Source organism: Patagioenas fasciata, chromosome 1 (assembly GCF_037038585.1).
Source record: "Patagioenas fasciata isolate bPatFas1 chromosome 1, bPatFas1.hap1, whole genome shotgun sequence".
NCBI lineage: Eukaryota > Metazoa > Chordata > Aves > Columbiformes > Columbidae > Patagioenas > Patagioenas fasciata.
Genome location: NC_092520.1, coordinates 32,051,715 through 32,067,562, shown reverse-complemented (window position 1 = coordinate 32,067,562; position 15,848 = coordinate 32,051,715). Strand labels below are relative to the sequence as shown.

General features: G+C 42.9%; 1 protein-coding gene across 2 annotated transcripts; it reads right to left on the bottom strand.

The window, feature by feature from the left end:
• Positions 1–2,016: 2,016 nt before the first annotated feature.
• Positions 2,017–15,466, bottom strand: ESD (esterase D). 2 transcript variants are annotated; one of them, XM_065857845.2, is made up of 9 exons: positions 15,366–15,466; positions 14,132–14,207; positions 13,129–13,217; positions 11,281–11,379; positions 8,429–8,553; positions 7,181–7,300; positions 5,399–5,497; positions 3,365–3,532; positions 2,017–2,255 (listed from the first exon to the last, which is right to left on the bottom strand). In XM_065857845.2, exons 2-9 carry the CDS (start codon positions 14,197–14,199, stop codon positions 2,175–2,177), a joined length of 849 nt encoding a protein of 282 aa, XP_065713917.2. In that variant the 5' UTR covers positions 14,200–14,207; positions 15,366–15,466; the 3' UTR covers positions 2,017–2,174. The 2 variants fall into 2 exon arrangements, with proteins under 2 accessions (XP_065713917.2, XP_065713853.2); XM_065857781.2 differs by lacking the exon at positions 15,366–15,466 and adding an exon at positions 14,980–15,115.
• Positions 15,467–15,848: the final 382 nt, after the last annotated feature.

The window sequence follows — 15,848 nt, the reverse complement described above, 5'->3', positions numbered from 1 at the left end:
TCCTTCTTGAACTGAGGGGCCCAGAACTGGACACAATATTCCAGATGTGGTCTCACCAGGGCAGAGTAGAGAGGAAGGAGAACCTCTCTCGACCTACTAACCACCCCCCTTCTAATACACCCCAGGATGCCGTTGGCCTTCCTGGCCACAAGGGCACAGTGCTGGGTCATGGTCATCCTGTTGTCTACCAGGAGCCCCCAGGTCCCTTTCTCCTACACTGCTCTCTAATAGGTCATTCCCCAAATTATACTGGAACCTGGGATTGTTTCTGCCCAGATGCAAGACTCTACACTTTCTCTTGTTATATTTCATTAAATTTTTCCCTGCCCAACTCTCCAGCCTGTCCAGGTCCCGCTGGGTGGCAGCACAGCCTTCTGGCGTGTCAGCCACTCCTCCCAGCTTGGTGTCATTAGCAAACTTGCTGATAGTGCACTCTAGTCCCTCATCCAAGCCACTGACAAATATGTTGAAAGTACTGGCCCCAGTACTGACCCTTGAGGCACTCCACTAGATCCAGGCCTCCAACCAGATTCTGCCCCATTGACCACCACTCTCTGGCTTCTTTCCTTCAGTCAGTTCACAGTCAACCTCACTACCCAATAGTCCAGACTGCACTCCCTTAGTTTAGCTGTAATGATGCTCTGGGAGACTGTGTCAAATGCTTTACTGAAGTCAAGGTAGAACACATCCACCGCTCTGCCATCATTCATCCACCTCATTACATCATAAAAGGCAATAAGGTTGGTGAAGCCTTGGTGAAGCCATGTTGACTGCCCCTAATGACCCTCTTATCCTTGATATGCCTTGAGATGGCACCCAGGATAAGTTGTTCCATCAGTTTCCCAGGAACGGAGGTGAGGCTGACTGGTCTATAGTTACCCAGGTCCTCCTTCTTGCCCTTTTTGAAGACTGGAGTGACATTTGCTTTCCCCCAGTCCTCAGGCACCTCTCCCATTTCCCAAGACTTGGCAAAGATGATAGAGAGTGGTCCAGCAATGACCTCAGCCAGCTTCCTCAGCACCCGCGGGTGCATCCCATCCAGACCCATGGATTTATGCATGTCCAGATTGCCTAACTGGTCCCTAACCCAGTCCTCATTAACCAAGGCAAACTCCTCCATTTTCCTGACTTCCTCTGGGGCCTCAGCGACACGGGGCTCCTCAGAACAGCCTCTGGCAGAGTAGACACAGACAAAGAAGGCTTTCAGTAACTCTGCCTTCTCTGTATCTTCTGTCACCAGGGCACCCACCTCGTTCGTTCATCAGTGGGCCTACATTGCCTCTGGTGTTAGCTTTATCTGCCACGTATTTGAAAAAACTCTGTTGTCCTTGGCCCCTCTCACCATGTTTAATTCTAAGGAGGCCTTAGCTTTCCTGGTTTGCCTCCCTACATCCCCTGACAACAGCCTTATATTCTCCCCAAGTGGCCAGCCCCTCCTTCCATGATCTGTAAACTCTCCTCTTCCACTTGAGCTTACCCAGCGGTTCCCTGTTTAACCACGCAGGTCTCCTGGCAAAGGCAAGCGGAGGAAAAAGCCCTTCTTTACTAGACTGCTTCCTTCACATGGTTTCTAAGAGGTTTTTGAAGTATCATCCATTAAATACTTTTCAGATTATTTGTTTGATGTTAATAATGCACAGGACAGTAAACCACTCTGCAGAGCAAGATTATGTCTGTGTTCTCCACCAAAGTTTATCCTTGGAATATATTTAGACACACCAAGCTAAAATACACCAACCACTTCAGATTAATTAGGCAGCTTGATTGGCTGTGCCACTAATAACTTCTTTCAGCATTAAGTGATGAAGTAAACCCTGGTATTTAGCTGAAGAAGCACACTGATGTTATTCATAGTCTATATGTAGTTGTGCTAGAAACCTTTTGAGGTCCCAAGTACACACTCACATTCATAGTCTGAAACTAATGCATCTGCTAATTCTCATTTGGACCCAGAATGCAGTTTCATGGGGCTGAGAGAATTTTCAAGGTATGCAAGAATATTCCAAATACTTAGGCTGAAGCACACACGGCAAACAAAGGGGGACTTTTATTTTTCTTAGAAGTACAATCAGAAGAGCATCATTTTACAGACACTATTTCAGCAAATCATTTTTGTTTAGTTCACCTCTATCCCTCGATTCACATTGGACAGATGGTGCTCCTTTCCAAATGGTTCAAGCATTGAGGTATTTTGCGTGGTGTTTGATGTGGTCATTAATAAATGTAGCAATGAAAAAATAGCTGTGATCATAACCCTAGAAAAGAACAATGACAAAGAAATCAGCAAATACATGTAGTTCATGATAAAGCAATCAAGCTAAGCTTTTTTCTAGGGAAGTTAATGACTCTGCCGGTTTGATCTGGTTTAAGAAATCAAAAATACCTGTATTATATATAAAAACTGTAAAGGATACCTAACAAGCAGGTTAAGTATATATGAACGCTAGGAAGCTAAACAAACAGAATGTACCTTAACCTGCCCTAATAAGGGCATGTGAGTTAGAGATGGATAACAGCAAGTGTCAGCTGCAGAGTGGCATGCAATTTGAGAGAACAGTTCCCCTCACTGGCATTGCCCTACCGGTAAAACACATAAGGAGAGCACAGCCCACCTCTGAATTACTGCTCCAGCACTACGCTAAAATAACAAGGAAACCTCTGAATTGCTCCACTTTGTCAGCGCTAAATCCATCTTTTGACGCAAGGCTGTGTAAAAGCCCTTACGATAAATCAGAGAGGACAATCCTCACTCTCTGTAACTGGGTCCCTCACTGAGTCTGGCTTTAAGTTGTCAGAAGCTTTACACAGATTCCAGCGCTCCCAGGACAGCGCTGTTCGGGTCACTGCACTGTAGGAAAGAGCAATCCTTCCATCTGCGTCTTTAAATGAATCAAAGATTTCAAGCAGTTCCATACCTCTCTCAATTTACACAAACTCATGCAAACTAAATCACAAAGTTTTAGGCTGAGCACAGTACCCACAGTACAGATAAGGAACCCAGCAGAAGTACATCTGTCACTTTGCTTGTACAGTGACTCTGATTACTTATTAAAAAATCATTAATGCCATTTCTTCAGCTGACCGCTGGCAGCTTGAGTTACCATCAACAGACCAGTTTGTTATAACTAAAATCATGTCCCCACCTAGTGGTGAAATACAGTTGAATCTGATGGATATTACACTCCTTGATGGCTGATGTTCAGGAAAATATCACTTCCCATCCTCTTCCTCACTCGGCCAGGGACAGACCCGCAGGTAAGTAAAAGCATGCCCAGTGGAGATGCACTCTGTTTGCTACCTGTTCTATAAACCTCAAAATCACGAAGCAACAACCCAATAATCATGGATTGCAGAAGCAACTTGCCTGCTGCAGCCTGAAGATGACTGGGATTTTCCGCTCTGTGCAGGCAGCGATGAAGTTGTCCGGCAGTAACTGGCCTGCTGACAGGAACTGGTCATCCTTGCCTTGGTCAATCAAGATGTCCAGGTGAGAGTCTGGATAGGACTTCACAAGTTGTGTAGCATCATATGCCTGCAGAAATAAAAGAGAAATGACACTCTGTTACATACATTAGACAGGTTCAGTTTTGCCGACTGCAAGAAAAGAATGGGATATATAAAATACTGGGTGATGCTCTTCAGGACACTAAACCGCACTTTGGAAGAGCAAAACACTGGGGAAATTCCAGACAACTGAAAAGTAATAGCTTTGTTTTAAAAAGGGCAAATAGCATGACCTAAGTAATTACCAAGTTGGCAGGTTGACATCACTTCTAGACCAAACAGAACATCCATCCTGGGGCTAAATTCATACGGAATAGACCAACAGCAATACAATCTGGTATTGATTCACATGTACAAAAGCCAGATCCTGCCAAATGACTTGGTATCTTGATATAATTATTTTGGCAGCTAAAGGTTAGAACACGGGTGTAACACAGCTAGGCTCATGGAAAGCATTTAACCTGAAGATTAACATCGTAATTTCACCACAAAAACTTTGTAACAAAAAGGGCACACACAACACAGACTATTAACATACATGTATCAAAATGGAATTGTGAATGCAGGACATTTCCTGTGGGGACCTGTGCTTGGTACATACTCAAAAAAATCCTTTTAAAAGACAAAGAAGTGTTTAAGGCAATGGAGTAGACAGATTACCAACAGACAGCCAAACGCAACATCCTACACCGAGGCATCAGAGCCCTGTTTCCAGGATGCCACCAAACCCAGAAATGACACTGCAATCGAAATGGGAGCTTGGGCTCTGCCAAAGTACTGTGGCCATGGTATAAAATGGTCCTTGCACATATTTACATAGCAATTTTATGCAGAATTACAGAGATCAGAGGTTATGCGTCTGTGCCAAAGGCAGGACTAAGTCTGTTCCTGATGCTTCTGTCGATCTACTGGACTGAGTTTGCAGAAGAGCTCCAAAGCAAGTTAAGGGGCCAGAAAACATATTTTTTTCAAAATAATTTCATTGTGTCAAGTGTAAGCAAGTTTAACTGGTGATTTCTAAATACACAAACCATTAAAAATTGTGAAAGCAGCTAGTGCTTTCCATTCCTGTGATGTTTTAATGAGACCTGGATGTCTTCCAAAGAGATACTTTAATCCAATTTACAAGGGATTTAACTGGAGCTTGTGTTTATTTACAAGGAAATCAGAATACCTGGTCATGATGATCCCTTCTAACTTAATTCTAGAAATACACTGCAATGTTTATGCTGAGATTAAAAATACTGAAGGGCTGCCCAAATGATGCAGCAACACACACACAAACATTTTTGTATCTTAGCAATTCATGTACAATTACATATATTTCAAAATTACAGCCTTGGAGCTAAAACCTAACTTAGTCTGGTTTAATCTTGTTCTAGGGGAGACCAATTTCGAAGCACCCAATGGGCTCCCCTCCTAGCTACCTCCAACAAGGCTACCCCTGCAGATGCCATGAGGCTCATCAGTCTCTGAACAGTTTGTAGTTGTTTCTCTTTAGAGGCTGCTACCAAAAATAATTACATTTTGTATATTGAGAACTGAGTTTTTGAAACAGGCCATAGCTTAACTCTCTTTTAAACTGCTCACTGCTTTCACGCATTGAGAGAAAGTCTCAGACTGCTCATAATTCTTCTTAGTCCAGATTTTAAGATCTTCATAAAACAGGAAGGAATTTAAGTCAGTTTGATGAGAGCCTTCTATCTCGTTACATTTGTTATAAGCACCACTAGGCAACAGCAAGTCATGCCCACCAGAGACATACAATGCTTATCTATGCTTAGGGGTGTAATAAAACAGTAGTACCCACTCAGGGGCACTCCAGAGTTTTGTTCTGACTCCTGATGAGATATATCTAAGGCGTTATTAAAGGACTGCAAGTTGCAAGACATACCTCCCATTTGCTTGCATCTGATCCCAGATATCCACCAAGGGCTTTCTTCCCCCACTGACACTGCATCGGGTTGCAGATAGGAGCAAATGCTGATACGGACTGTTCAGAAAGCAAGCAGGAACAAAAGTATACGGATTAAGAAGAGTGATTTCAGCTAACTAACAAGCAAACAAAAAGCATTTTCAAAAACAGTTTTGAAATTACTGCCGGAATTCAGGTGCCCCCCATCAAACCCTCCAAGTGAGGTGCCCTACTCATTATCCTACTTTCCTCTTACTTGCTCTTTCTAGCCCCAGTTTTGCTTCCTTGTTACACATCAGCCAAGCTTCAAGAAGCAGGGCTAGATGCCCCATTCATTTCCTTGTTAGGAGATGTCATCTTGAATTCCCTTCAGCAGCAGAGAAGGATCTCAAGCCTAGCGTTGGGTCAGCATGGTCAGCGTGGGACCATTTCAACTCCAGCTGGATTTTGGCAGAGCACAACAAAATCCCAAGGCACGGGGCTGCTCAGCCAGTCCAAGCACACAACAGTATCTCACAAATTCAGGTACTTCCAGGACTAGGGGGCAAGGAAAGCACATTTCAGATGACAACTCCAGGTTCTGGAGTCAGAAGTCCAAGCCCTATTTTTACATTCTTGTTTTGGATTTGACCTTGGGACATTAACATTTCCACTCTTGAAAGAAACAGCAACAAACTATCTGAGCCACTGCCAGTTCTCCTGGATTTGGTATTTTGAATTTAATGTTTATTCCTTTTAGATAATACAAACAACAGTTAAGACCCAACAGTGAAAATGGAAATTCTGAACTACCAGCTCCAAAACATAAGAAGGAGAAATAAAAATAAAGCTTTATCTTACATTCTCTTACAATGCCAAACTAATGACACTGAGCAGATGTTATGCTATTTTCAAAAATGCAGCTGCATCTTTGCAGCAGCTGACCACAAAGCACAGGGCAGGACAGGTCACGAAAGGACTGATCCACCAACACAGAGCTGCTCACTTCTCAGATATCTATGTCTGATTCTCCCTCAGAAACACATTTGAAACAAGCCGATCTTCAAAGAGAACAACAAAATTTCTCTCAACCCTCGTGAGTATAAAGGAAAGGCAAAACAGTTCCAGCATGTTTTAGGTTCAAGTAGAACACAAATGAATACAACTTCAGATACCTCAAATATTCCAAAAGTTAATCTTTAGGGAAACTGACATCAAAATCTCTGGGGAAAAAGAAAGATGGGCTGGGGTGTCTCCAGATACTAATCCGTGTGCAGTTTAGGTGCTTAGAGTTACACTTGCTATTAGTTAAGACTTAATAGACTCCATAGTAAATTATAAGCAAATAAACAAAAACGGTGGGGAAAAGGTTTGCTGGTAATAAAAGCTTCAAAATGAACATGATAAAGATCTGAAAAGATACAGGAAACCACACAACCAGATTTCTAGACAATATTGGCAGCAAGATTTAACTCCAGAGTTAAAATGAGTCTGTTTACATTTAAATATAATCATTGGTTTGGAAGAGCTGCAGCATCATCCAAAAGAAACTCAACTTTTCTTAACTTCTAAAATTTGCAGATTTTTTTATTTTTTTTTAAATTTCACTGATACTGACATTCCAGAGTGGTGTTTCTGGTGATTTTCCGTATTCTAATATTAGGTATCAATGAACTGCTACAACTATTTATACATTTAATGCTATAAAAAACTTGGCATTATGTTTTCTTCATTTCTACAGAAAGTCTTAGTATACCTCATATAAGCTGTATTATATCTTACTTTGTACTTTCCAGGATTCTTCAGAGCAAGAATAAGAGCTCCATGACCTCCCATGGAATGCCCAAAAATAGACATCCGTTCAGGGTCAGTTGGAAAATTGGCATTTATTAGTTTAGGCAGCTGTAAAGGAACAACAGTGGAATAAAAACGTTAAAACAGCTTGAGTATGCTTAGGAAAAAAAAGCACACAAATAACTAATGCGGTTCAATGCCAGGAAGCCACTAAAACTAGAGGCACATCTTTGGTTATAGCGAGAAAGCAATTTGAATGGGACTGTAAAATCAAAAAGAAACAGTGAATCTGATAAGTAACTCAAAGTCACTTTACAGAAATCTATCATAACCTTGTAACACAAGCTGTGGGAACTTCCCAATAAACACAGTCTTATTCTAACAGCTACACTTGCTCCCGTCAGCAACCAGCAGCAACCAGCACATCGTTCTTGGGAGATGATTTGCTCCCCATATTGCAGTCAACTTCAGTTCACACCACACAAACAACATGAAGAGTAAAATGGACCATTACAATAAATTTCTCAAGGATCTCCTCTTACACCTGGTTAAAGCAGGGGGGGGTGGGGGAGAGGGGGGAAGGAGGGAAGGAGGGAAGGAGGGAAGGAGGGAAGGAGGGAAGGAGGGAAGGAGGGAAGGAGGGAAGGAGGGAAGGAGGGAAGGAGGGAAGGAGGGAAGGAGGGAAGGAGGGAAGGAGGGAAGGAGGGAAGGAGGGAAGGAGGGAAGGACCACCACACCTCACCTTCCCAAGACAGATAATTAAAACAGTGTAAATGATCAATACAACTGAAGGAAAATGCGGTGGGTTGTTTCAGAAGCAGCAGAGCAGAGATTTTACAAGAACAGAGACAGCACAACTAATGAATCAAGATGAGAAGTGTAGGCCAACCCTGTGGCATCTCTGGCAGGAAACCAGGTTCAGGTTTTCTGCTCAAGCCCTGCCAGGTGTTACCACCTCTGTGCTGCGGTCCTGTCCCTCCTCAGTTCTACGAGAATATCTGTTTGGAGAGGAAAGGCCTAACAACTGGATAAATCCAACGACTGAAATAATCAAGGATTAAAAAAGAAATAATAAATTATTTTTATTAAAGAGGAAAGCAAGAAAACGGCAAACCATCCAGAGGCTATCAAGATCACCTTAAGCAAGCTTTGGTGCTCAGAACAAAGAGCACGACTGAACTGCATCCCTCCTTTATGTTACCCAACACCACCAGGGGAACCCAGCAGCAAAGTTACCTCATCCTTTATGTAGGAATACATCCTATAGTTTGTTTTCCAAGGATCTTCAGTGGCATCCACATAAAAACCAGCACCGGTGCCAAAATCCCAGCTTTCGTCTTCTCCTTCAATATTGCAGCCACCTACCATGAAAATTCTTTCTATAGTTACTGTCTTCCCTTTACCAGATGTTCAGAGCTGGAGAATCTGCCAATATACATCAAAGACTCGGAACACAAGTTTCTCCATCAACATGTCACTACTCCTTCAACTATAAGACAATTCAGATTTTCATTCATCAGTGCAGTATTTTCAAGTGTTATTTCAACAATGCTTTCAAAATGCCACTTAGGTATTACATGCAGATTTATCTAACTTCTTACTTGTTCCAGTATCCCTTCATATATACACAGAAAACACAGGTCTCTATCTAAACCAATTCTGTAGAGCTTCGTTCAATTTACCCAGGGACCTATTAAAAGTTGGTACATGTTAACTGGTGCTATCAGCTTTTTTTCCATTATTAGACCTCATCTCCTATCAAGTACAAGAAACTATGCGAGAAACAGAAACTGCAGAAAATTTGCTTTCCCCCAGAAGGACAGAACCATATATCACCAGTGTGTCCAGATCAGTTTATGTGCTTCAAATAATGCCTGCTACATCTCCCTTTTTAAGATTCAGCAGCATAATAACAGTTACTATTCCTACCATTTTTTAAGTATATAACTCTACCTTTTCTGCAACTCATTTTATTGCTCCCATTTATAACTCCCCATAAAACCTAGGTAATTTCTTCTTTGAATAACTGCAGGGTTATATCCTCTTTTCCAAGGCTACACTTTGAAACTAAATTTGCAGATGTCTCCTTAAAAGTCAATATATTCCATCCACTCCTCTCTTACACTCCCTTTGATTAGCTTGTGATTTACCAGCCTGGTTTGCAAAACAGAATGTAATATTTCAAGGTGTATGTGACAGGAAATAATGGCCTCCCTTTCCCCAAAATGCTCCTACTTTCTGCAATCCAAAATTACATGGGTTTTCACCACTGTCAGACTACACCACAAACCCATGTGCAATTTGACAGTCCATGACAATTTGTGGAGATACCTGCCACCTGTCACAGTGTGAAATCAGATTTTTACAAGGATCAAAGCTGAGTTTGCTCCAGTGACGTGCCCTTGAACACTGAGTGATTTTGCAACTTGACAATCCAGCAGTCACAGGGACTGGGGTGCTTACACAGCATACTGGATATAAAAAGTCTATCTTCTGACCCTCAGAGATAGACAGAAACTCTGAGGGTTCTGCCAGGCAACAAAGAAAAGACTGGTTCTGCTAAAAGAAACTTAAGGGAAACACTACCAAAAAAAAAAAAAAAAAGAAAAGGAACCTGTGAAATACTGCTCAGCAAACCTGTCTGGAAAAGCAAACCCCTACGAAAAGGAAAAGTCAAGTCAATCAGGGTCTGCCAGTGAGTCTGTAATTACAGGTATTTCATGTTTTCATGCAGTCTTCTTCCCCATGCAGATACATCTCCTAGCTCCTGGAAAGTAACTCCAGTAACTCTCATGTAGTCATAACTACACAGTTTAAAACTACATATTAGTGTTTTCTCTACATATGCTCATATCTCTTAATTTGTGGTTACATTTGAACTACTCTTCACCTGTTTCTCCAGACAGCTCAAAGACATTTAAGAACATCTGAGGTCTCTGAGCTAAAATCTAACAGTATAATATGAAATACATACTGAAATTCAGCTAAATAGCAGAGCAACCCTGATCAATTGTTAGGCTAAAAGGCAAGCGAGAAGCTGCAAAAAGGGTTCTAAAAGAAAATGGACAAAGCAATGAACTATGCAAATGAGTTACACATTGACAGAGGCAACTTACACAAACAGCACTAAAAATAAGTCCCAGTATGATTAACCAGTCTGAATAACACAAAGGCTAGGTGCCCATCTCTAGTCTACAGCAGACAGCAACAATGAAGTGTAAAGTTCATTAATACACAAGTCTTGTTCTTCTGTCCCTCTTCTTCATTAGAAATAAACATTTTTGATCTTTGAGGTGACACAACTTCAAAACCTAGATGTGAAAAATATCTTCTGGAAGGAACACCACTTCATTCCCCTATTACCTGTGTTCAGATCTGACCCACTAAAGCTCAGGAATTAAAAGACTGCCAACTTTGCATACAACACTCAGAAGACTTCAACAGAATCCAGCTAATGCTAAACATAATACACCGGATCTCCAAAAGACTGTATTTCCAATAACTGTGGATCCACCATTTTCAGGTTTCCCATCCTACACATAAGCTCAGACTAGCTCAGACCAGATAATAGCACATAATTTTAAAAAGCCATTCAGCAGCAGTTTACTTCAGCTGCAGGGAGGAAGGGTTTCTGGTTTACCTTTCTAAGTATTGGAATCCTCTGGAGACATGTATCTAATAGGCTTTTGAAGACAGAATACAATAAAGAGTGAACATTTCATCTTTGTGTGACAACACAGTTCTGCAGTTTTTTTAAAGTTTCAGAAAGCCACGAAGTGCAGAGAAGTGACTCTGATAACACATGCCCCGTGCTCTCCTTTTCTTCCCTCTCCTCCTTCATGCTGAACTCAATGGTCCCTTTCTTCTAGTTTTAGTGCCATGACAGTAAAAGAGTTTCAAACGTCAAACCTTCACTACCATGCTATCAAGAATATAGACAATAAGTAGCAAACAATGCAAGATACAGTGGTCGTATTCTGACTTAGGTAGGAAAGACACTTCATACCAAACTGTAGCACTCAGTTTTTTTGAGGAGAAAGAGATGAACTTGAACATAACGACTGTTATCACATCTCATTAAAACTTACGTGGGCTTGTGTCTGGTGCGACTACAATGAGGCCATGTTCAGCTGCAGCTTGATGAAAACCAGCTTTTGTTATAAAATTCTGTTCTGTGCAAGTCAACCCTAAGGAGATCAAAATATCATTGGTTACAAACTGCTCACAGCATACCAGTTTAAAAACCCTTTTGATTTTGAAAAACCAGAGCAACTTCTATCTCCACGAACATAAAAAGGTCTTATCCCTGGGTTCCACAATACTTAACAATCCACAGGAACAGCCACAGTTGCACCTTCACATCTAGTCACACTAGCATTTGGTCAAAAACACATCAGTGTGTACTCTCTATCCTCTCGAGCACCTACTCATGTGGTATATAGAGTTTCCTCAAGTACTGTGTATTTAAATCCATTGACTACAAACACTGTTGCTAAGGTTAACATTGTTAATTTCTGACATTTGATCCTGCAACTACATTTTTCTCTCTACCACCATTTCAGCTGTGTGCATTATAAAATTTTAAGTATGGTCTGACAAATCCCAAGTCCTTTAGACAGGATAAAGGCCCATAAGCACTCTTGACTCCAAAAACCACGGCAATTCATGTCTGTTGTACTGCAGCAGGCCCAGCTGAAGTCCAAAACAAACAAATAATACTGCATACCAGTATTTCAATTTTTCTTTACTGTGTCATTTGAGTGTTCAATGATTCTGGTTTTCTCTGAGGACAAGTTGCAAATAACCTAATTTGACTGATATACTAGCCAAGGCAGCATGGTTTAGATTAAAAAAATAAATGTGCTGCATGACTTGGAGCTCTTCAATTTTAATGCTTCAACTTCAAGGGTAAACATTTTTACCCAGTCCACTGTCATACCACAAATCAGATCTACTAGGTATTTTGTGAAATGAACACATACAAGGAATATAGTATCCATGTTACCAGTCAATTCTCCAACTTTCTAAACACAAGAGTTAATAAAGCAAGTCCTAAAATTACAGAACAGACAAAGTTTTTCATTTTGAATAACAGGAAAAAAAAATACATAATTAATTAATCCTGGAGCCATCATCACCGACATAAATCCAACCACTCTGAAAATAATGCCTTAAAATTATTTATGCACTTTTGGTGCAAGATCCAGCTCTGTAAGAGGTGACAGAAACAGGGCAGATGAACAGAGCCAGGATAACTGGGAGCACATGTTTGTCCATCCAGTCTCACCCCAGCTTACCTTATATCCAGCCAGACAGCAGCTGGATGGGGCCCCGCAGCAGCTGGAGGGATGAAGAAGTGATGCTGTGCATGAGACAGCTTCACTCCTGACACACATCCGTCTCCAGCCTCTGGCCCCTTTTGATCCCATAGGGTCGCCTCACTCTGGATGTGCTTGTGCCAAGGCACCTAACAGCACCTCCCTGCCGAGGTTCACCAGCTGACCCCTGCAAAACTGCACTCAGAACAAGGTGGGGTCCAGAGTTTGCTGGCTCCCATGGGCCAACTTTGCACCCCATTCTGTCAGCTGAAACATTCTGTCACAGACAAAAGGAAGCAGGAGGTGTCCCCGTCGGAAGGCCTTTCAGAACCTTTAAATATGTTTTAGAACTAAAAGCAACCATGTTCTATAACAAAAGGGTAAAATATTTTGAACGCTCAGCACAACACATTCTGGCAGGTTACTGCCTGAGGCTGTCTGCATCTGACTTTATCACAGGGCATTCAAAGTAAATGCATGTTCCAGAAGATCATCTTTTGTAGAATGCAGGAGCTGCCACTGAAGTACCTCTACATCAGGTTTAAGTAACTGTAGCGCGGGAGCTTAAACATGCTTAAGAATATCTTTTTTTAAGGTACTAAAATTCATGTTACTTACCTGAGAGCCAATATAGCACAGGACACTTTCCAGTTTCTGCTTTTGGAGGCAAATAGATTCCAAATTTCATTTTGCATTTTAGCTCTGCACTGTATTAATAAAATACTCCTTGTTATCACCACTACTTAATTAACAAGGTCACTACTAACATAAAAAAAAATAAAGTTTAATCCATGCATTTCATGCAAAGAGAGATTTGGTCAGTGAATTACAACAACAACTAAGATAAATAAAGTGAAAAGCTATTTAAAAACTCGGTCTCTTGAACTGACAAGAGCTAACCTTCCTTCCTGATCGTGAATATATCTAAACCAGAGACTTAAAAATAAGCCACATTTCTGCAGTGCTGCTAACAGGCAACAGCCTGAAAACTGAATTCTGAACCCAGCAATATTTAACTTGAGTCTTGCCTATTAAATTGGAAAGTATTTTTTAGTGAGAACACATCCACATGATTCGCAGAACATCAACTATACAGCATACCCCGCCAAGAGAGAAGTGTTTTCTGTCTGCTAAACATACAGACTAACCGATTGCCCAATTTATACTAAAGCCTAAAATTGTCAATAAAAGTTTATCTAAGCAAAACTAATGATTTTTTCCTTTGGAATGTTTTTTTCTCTTCAGCTCGCTCAAACAACAAGCATCGCTCTACTGCATCTGTCTGACAGATTGCATAAAAGTGAAATATACAATAGAGTGGATACAACTTTGTACACATTGCAGTTCTCTACGATGCAAACAAGACAACTCAAAGTAATGAAGCTTCATCTTAACAAGTACTGGCTTTCTGTATCAAGTCTGCAGCACTGTTTCTACTAGACATGTTAAACATTAACACTGAAATACAAGAACAGAGCCAAAACAGCGATCGATAGCATTCCTTACTGGAGTATGGATATTAGTGAGAACATGCTGTTTTCCTGCAGACTGCTGAAGAACAGACAGCAGTGACGGATTAATTGCCCTACACTAAATGTACAGGTTCCTTTTGTAGTGTTACCTGTCATGTTCAAACACCTTCTGGAAACCCTCAAAGCATTTGTTGCTGGAGACTTGTTTCAGTGCCATGGCTTTAACTGTAAGAAAAAAAAAAAAAAAGCAAGTTAAATTTGAAAGTAAAGCATTTCTGGATTTAACTTAAAATGAGTTATGGGAACAGAAACGTTGAATACAACTTAAGGCATCTTCATTTAACACTGTAGTATTTCAGAAGTAAGAACCTCCTGCAATTATTTTATTCACTTCCTGTTTCCCCCGTAGAAATGGAGGGGGAGCTGACAAAGCCTTTCAGCTTTCATACAGACCTGCATCTCCCACCACCCTGACCTCTGCCATAGCTCCATCTTTGCCTACCAACGCTGCTACCAGCTAAGAAACCTGGAGTGCTGTGGTCAGTCTGGAGCTGCGTGTGCCGCAGGAGATAAACCTGTCCCACCTTTCCTCTGCCGTGTGTGCCAGTATCCAACCACTAATTACCACAATACTGAGGATATTTAATTACTTCACTCTAAAAGTCTGGGGGGCAGCAGAAACACAGGCCTCAGAGGGAAGCTGAAGGCTCCCTTTCATGGGAAAAGGTATGAAAAAAGCAAGGTGAGTCACTGGAGCTTTAGAACAGCCAGTAGCGCACTGGTAGCAAATTTGTTAAGGGAACTAGGGAAGGCTGACACAAATGGATATACTATCAGTTTTCATGGAGATTTTGCCAGTTTTCATGGAGACCAAGGCCAGCCAGCCAGCTGGAAGGGGAGTAGGCCTCAAAAGCCGGCCCACCAGAAAAATCCTGAGGAGAAACCAGGTAACAGCAGAGCAGTTCCCTCCCTCACGGGGCACGAAACCCCCACGCACCACGGGCAGCCCTCAGGGCCTCTTCATTGTCTTCTACCTCCCCCGGAGGCCGGAGCCGAGTGGCGCCCAAGCCGGAGCGCGTTACCCCACCCCCGGCAGCAGCACCGAGCCAGGGGCCGCACATCGGCTCGGGACGCCCATTTCCGTTCCCGGATTAAACTTCCACACCACCAGCCCCGCCGCTGCACCAAAGCGCTGTCCTGCGCCTCCATTTTCACCCTCCCGCGCTCGGCCATGCCCACACGCAGCGCTCCCTCCCCTTGGGCCGCCCGCACGGCCCCGCCGCAGCCCCGCTCTCTCCTCAGCGAGGTCCCGGCCCTGCCCCCGCGCTCCCCGGCCTGAAACGCCCGCGGCTGTCTCAGCGGCCCCTTCCCCCGCTCCCTTACCCAGGAGGAGCGGCGGGGCAGCGCGGCGGAGGACGGGGGGAGGAGGCTGTCCCCGTGCGGGCGCGGCCTCCAGCCGCCCCGCCTGCCGCCCCGGCCCGCCCGCTGACCGCGGCAGAGCCCTCAGGCGGCCGGTCTGCGTCTGCCATGGCGGGTGTTGGGCAGCAGTCTCTGCCGAAGGGAAATGTGCGTTCCTTGAGGGTCTGCTGTGTCTGTGGGGCCGTGAGTGCTGCTCACCGCCTCCTCAGGCGCTTCTCTGCCCTGGTGAGACCGCATCTGGAATATTGTGTCCAGTTCTGGGCCCCTCAGTTCAAGAAGGACAGGGAACTGCTGGAGAGAGTCCAGCATAGGGCAACAAAGATGATGGAGTGGAGCATCTCCCTTATGAGGAAAGGCTGAGGGAGCTGGGTCTCTTTAGCTTGGAGGAGACTGAGGGGTGATCTCATTAATGCTTATGTAAAGGGTGAGTGTCATGAGGATGGAGCC

Excerpts from the sequence above, each read along its gene's own strand:
- ESD (XM_065857781.2), bottom strand. The coding sequence starts at position 15,103 with ATGTGCGGCCCCTGGCTCGGTGCTGCTGCCGGGGGTGGGGTAACGCGC. Across the intron at positions 14,208-14,979 it reads GGCCCTGAGGGCTGCCCGTG|TTAAAGCCATGGCACTGAAA; the intron begins GTGCGTGGGGGT and ends TTTTTCTTACAG. Across the intron at positions 2,256-3,364 it reads TCATCTTCAGGCTGCAGCAG|GGTTATGATCACAGCTATTT; the intron begins GCAAGTTGCTTC and ends GTTCTTTTCTAG.